Below are 4,328 nucleotides of genomic sequence, written 5' to 3'. Positions count from 1 at the left end.
TCTAAATATTTGCTCAAATATTGTCACAAAAATTCGTATAAAATATTAGTCGTTTGCTAAATATAAAAATTTTTTTGCCACTTATAAAAATATAATATTTACTGGTTTTTTGTTGTCATATTTTTAAATTATTTAATGATTGTGTTATCCGTAACATTTTTTAGAGATCTTTTTTATCAGTATCTAAATCTTTTAAATTGGTAGTTAACTTTTAAAAATATAAATGAATCAGATCAGTAATTTATGGAATGATATAGATAATTTTAAAATGGCCAATAGTAAATCACCTGGTATCTGAGGTGAATGAGCATAAATACCCTCAAAGTACCAAATAGCTTTAGCAGCACTAGGAAAATGGTCTGTCAAGAAACCACCTCCATTTTCTCTGTCAAATATTCCTGTATACCCCCATTCATCTCCGGCCAGAGGACCCAAGTTGCATATCTCAACGGCAAGAAGATCTCCAGGCTTTGCTGCTATACCATCACTGTCAACAATTCTAATTGGCCCACTAAGATAGTGGGTCTGAATCATTTAACTACCCCGGTTAGACTCCAACTCCATAGTTGATTAACCATAAATAATCATTCAGTTGAATAAAAGGACTAGCTAGTTATAAACTATCTAAAAAAAATCAACCAAGCTAGGTATATGTTAAATAGTCACTACTAATAAAAAATATATGTTAAAAGAAAAAGTCTAAGGCCAACAACTTTTGTGTTTTGTGGTCAGCACTTAACTATAAAAAAAAGTGAGTGATCTCTCACCATTTGATGTAATCTCATACTATTAAAAAGACTATTGATGGCCAATTGATGGTTATAAAACACAAAAGTTGCTGTCCCCTAACACTCCTCTTAATACAAATTAAAAATAAATTAAATTATATATATGTATACGACTAAGTATGTGTTTGGATTGTGGTTTGTTTTGAATAAAAGTAATTTTATAGAATTAATTTTGAGTAGAAGTAAATTTGTGTCAATATGATTTATGTTTGGCAATTCTATTCTAAAATTGATTTTGATAAAATAAAAATTAAAGGAAACAGACAAAGGGAAATTTTTTGGTATCCTCAACTTTTTCATGGGATACCAGTGTTGTATGTATATCTTATAAGAATCAAGGGTTAGACTTACTCCATGTTTTTTTCTTCACCAAAATGTACTTTAAATAAGTAAATAAATAAAAATATCCAAGTATCGAACTCTTAAGCTAAATAATAGCCACTTATTAGGAACATATTCTTATTACGCAAACCTCATTCTCACCGAAATCAATTCTAATGGCTTCTTTTAAAACCATTATAATATAGTTATGCTGCAATAATATTAAGAAAAACATTACAAAAATATTTAATCTCATATTTTCGTAGCAATAAAATTGATCGATCTAAAATTTAGTACACTTAAAAATTTACAAATAGAAGCATTCTATTAGATGATAGTATAATACTGAACAATACTACATGAATTTTAAATCTTAAATTCTAATAATATAAAAGTAAAATATTAATCTAGCTAATATCGATAAAAGTATTTGCTCCCTAACATTTATCAATACTTTATTCACAGCACATCAAAATTCGCATCATAAATCGTAACAGAGTCAGTTACTTTGTTTGTACAGTGCGTAAATTGTGTGGCCTAAAGAATCACGTTTCTTAGTTATATCCAAAATAATAATTAAAAATAATCTTAGTTTTATTTATACCATATATTTTTACCTTTTAAGATTTTATAAGCAAAAAGTACTACAAATAATGATTTAAAAAAAAAAAAAAAACAAACATATCCTAAATTTCTAACGTAGAGAGAGAATGGATTGTGTTTGTTTCATACTTACAATAGAAAGGTCTACAAGTTTTATGTCCATTGCTGAATTATCATCTTTAATAGCTCCACCTGTCCAATCCACCATCTCTATTCTAAACACTTCACCAGTGTTAACTTCAGCAACGTATGGTATGTGAGGGTGCCATCGGTTATGGAGGGGAAGCTTTTGCTCCCATGGCTTCTTCTTCAGCTCTATTGGCACAACTAGTCTTGGAGTTGGTGGAGCCATGGATCAACTATAGTATATGCCTCTCGAAACAAAGGACTAATAATTGAGGTAGATAAATGTGTTCTATAAAGTTAAAGTTTGGCTTTTTTTTGTTGGTATTTAAAGTTTGGCTTTATGCTTTCTACAAAGACAACTGTGTAATAGGACCACAAAAGGGGACTAAAATTGTCTTAGTGTAGGCCACGTCTTAGTCCCCATTAATAGTGTGGGCCTTTGAGTGTATTCTTGACAAAAAATAAATGAATCACCCAAGAAAAAATAACTAAGAAATCAACAAGTCATCATCTTGTAGAAGAATACTAACAACTAGGAAAAAAACAAATAGCAAAGTGAAAAATGAACGAAAAGTTATTATATTTGGGCCTCTGTTGTTTTTGGGTGTTGGGCTGTTTGTGCATTACTATGCTCCAATATGTCCTTACAAGCCAGAGGATGATAGATGTTGAGAATCTCCAATTTGAACAAATTTGTATGGAACGGTTGGAGAGAAAGAGGTTTAATAAAGATATGGGCCAGTTAACCAATTTGGGTTGGTCGAGTGGTCAGCTCACTCGTCCGCTTAAGCAAGTGTCGGGGGTTCGAATTCCGTCTTGTACATGCAGGAACCCATTGGCTAGCGGCAGACCCTTAAATGGAGCTCCGATCCGCGACGGATTAGTCCTTGGCCTGTCGAACCGGGGGATACCGTGGGCAACCAAAAAAAGATATCGGTCAGTTGATTGGAGAAAGAGACAGAAAGAAGTTTCATAGAAAATAAGATTCATCGCAATGTGAAGGGCACTTTGATTGTTACAAACATACAATATAACACTGGAGGTCGACAGCATGATATATTTAGAACTTTTAGCAAATTCAATATTCATTAAGAGTTCACAAGTTGTATTGGAGAGAGCACGATATTCAGCTTCACTTGAGGAATGAGCAACTGTCATTTGTTTCTTAGTTTTTCAAAAAATTAATGAATCACCCAAGAAAAAGTAAAAACTAGTTAAATAGCATCTTATATCTGGATAGCTAGCCCAATCAGAATCATTGAAACCATACAATTGTAGTGTAGAAGTTCTGGGAAGGAAAAGGTCTCATTCCTGGCTGTTCTTTAGGTAACGAAGCATCCTGATGGTAGCACGGTAGTGGCCAGAAAGATCATGAACTGACTTAATTGTTGTGTTGCATATGTAATGTCGGACCGAATCATTATAAGATAAAAAAGACGATCAACAAGGCAGAGGTATACAGTGAGATCAAAAAGTAAAAGATCGCTATCTTAGGATAATCTGGTGGCACTGTCCATGGGTGAAGAAGTGGGTTTAACTCCCAATAAACCTGAATCATTCAATAAATTCAAGCAATATTTATGTTAGAAAAAAAATATCTCTTTAGCAGAGTATATAACTTATATTTTCAGAAAATATATCAAGATACCCAAATTTTTAATTTTGAAGTGAATATCCAAAATTTTTTTAAAAGAAGCAATCTTAGAATACATTAGTAAGGATTAAAGAATTAGAAAATTTCATAATTCCAATAAATTGAGATATGATTTAGGAACCATTTGGCATATGCACTAAGATAGGATTAATTGGAGAGTAAGAAAAAAATTGAGAAAATTAGATGTAATGTAGTCGGTTCCGGAATAAAAATTCCAAGCATTTGAAAATTTATTTTGTGAGGAAACATTATGCAAAACAAAAAAAAAAAAAGAGAGGAACAAAGAAAGTGGGTACCAAACTTAGGCCTGGAAGAAGCCCAGATTTAGTTTAGTTTTTGCATTTATGAGCTTGGGCCTCTATATTTTTCAGAAGTGCTAGGAGAGCATTGAATTGGGCTGAAGTTAAGCCCAAGGGATTGACTTGTTGTGTTGGCCCATGGTGATCAACAATGATCAGTTTTCTCGCTACTTTGAAAGTGGGAAACTTGAGAAGAAGACTTGCCGGAGAAGATGAAGAAAACCAGTCGTAGAAGCGAGGACGAGCAGGATATCTTAGGTGGCCAGGAGGGTAACTGTGCTTGTCATAGCACACCTCCATGAAGGATCAAGGAGGAGAAGCTGCGATCGGACGATGGAGAATCGTTCATCAAGTCCCTTTAGATTATATTGGTGAAATATATTTAATAAAATCCATGCATTATATGCGGTATCAATTTCATATTCATTACTTTTAACAATGATACATTTAAATAAATTTAATGATTATATATTTTAAAAAGTAATTCAATTTTGAATTTGACACATTGGATTAGACTAAACAAAATAGTTTAAACAT

General features: G+C 32.4%; 1 protein-coding gene and 1 long non-coding RNA gene across 2 annotated transcripts in view; both read right to left on the bottom strand.

The window, feature by feature from the left end:
• LOC107627605 (formamidase) overlaps nt 1-2,135 on the bottom strand; it is a 7,026-nt gene extending 4,891 nt beyond the window's left edge. The window contains exons 1-2 of the mRNA XM_016330436.2: nt 1,846-2,135; nt 288-525 (exon numbers count right to left, since the gene is read on the bottom strand). Coding sequence (XP_016185922.1) covers nt 288-525; nt 1,846-2,064 — 457 coding nt within the window. The 5' untranslated portion in view covers nt 2,065-2,135. The remainder of the gene's footprint in view (nt 1-287; nt 526-1,845) is intronic.
• The window catches only part of LOC110270306, a 15,219-nt gene continuing 13,558 nt past the window's right edge, over nt 2,668-4,328 (bottom strand). The window contains exon 3 of the long non-coding RNA XR_002359705.1: nt 2,668-2,677. This is a non-coding gene — a long non-coding RNA (uncharacterized LOC110270306). The remainder of the gene's footprint in view (nt 2,678-4,328) is intronic.

This window comes from Arachis ipaensis, chromosome B01 (genome assembly GCF_000816755.2).
Source record: "Arachis ipaensis cultivar K30076 chromosome B01, Araip1.1, whole genome shotgun sequence".
NCBI classification, from domain to species: Eukaryota; Viridiplantae; Streptophyta; class Magnoliopsida; order Fabales; family Fabaceae; genus Arachis; species Arachis ipaensis.
The sequence above is the reverse complement of the archived record's forward strand: the minus strand, read 5'-3'. Positions and strand labels throughout refer to the sequence as shown.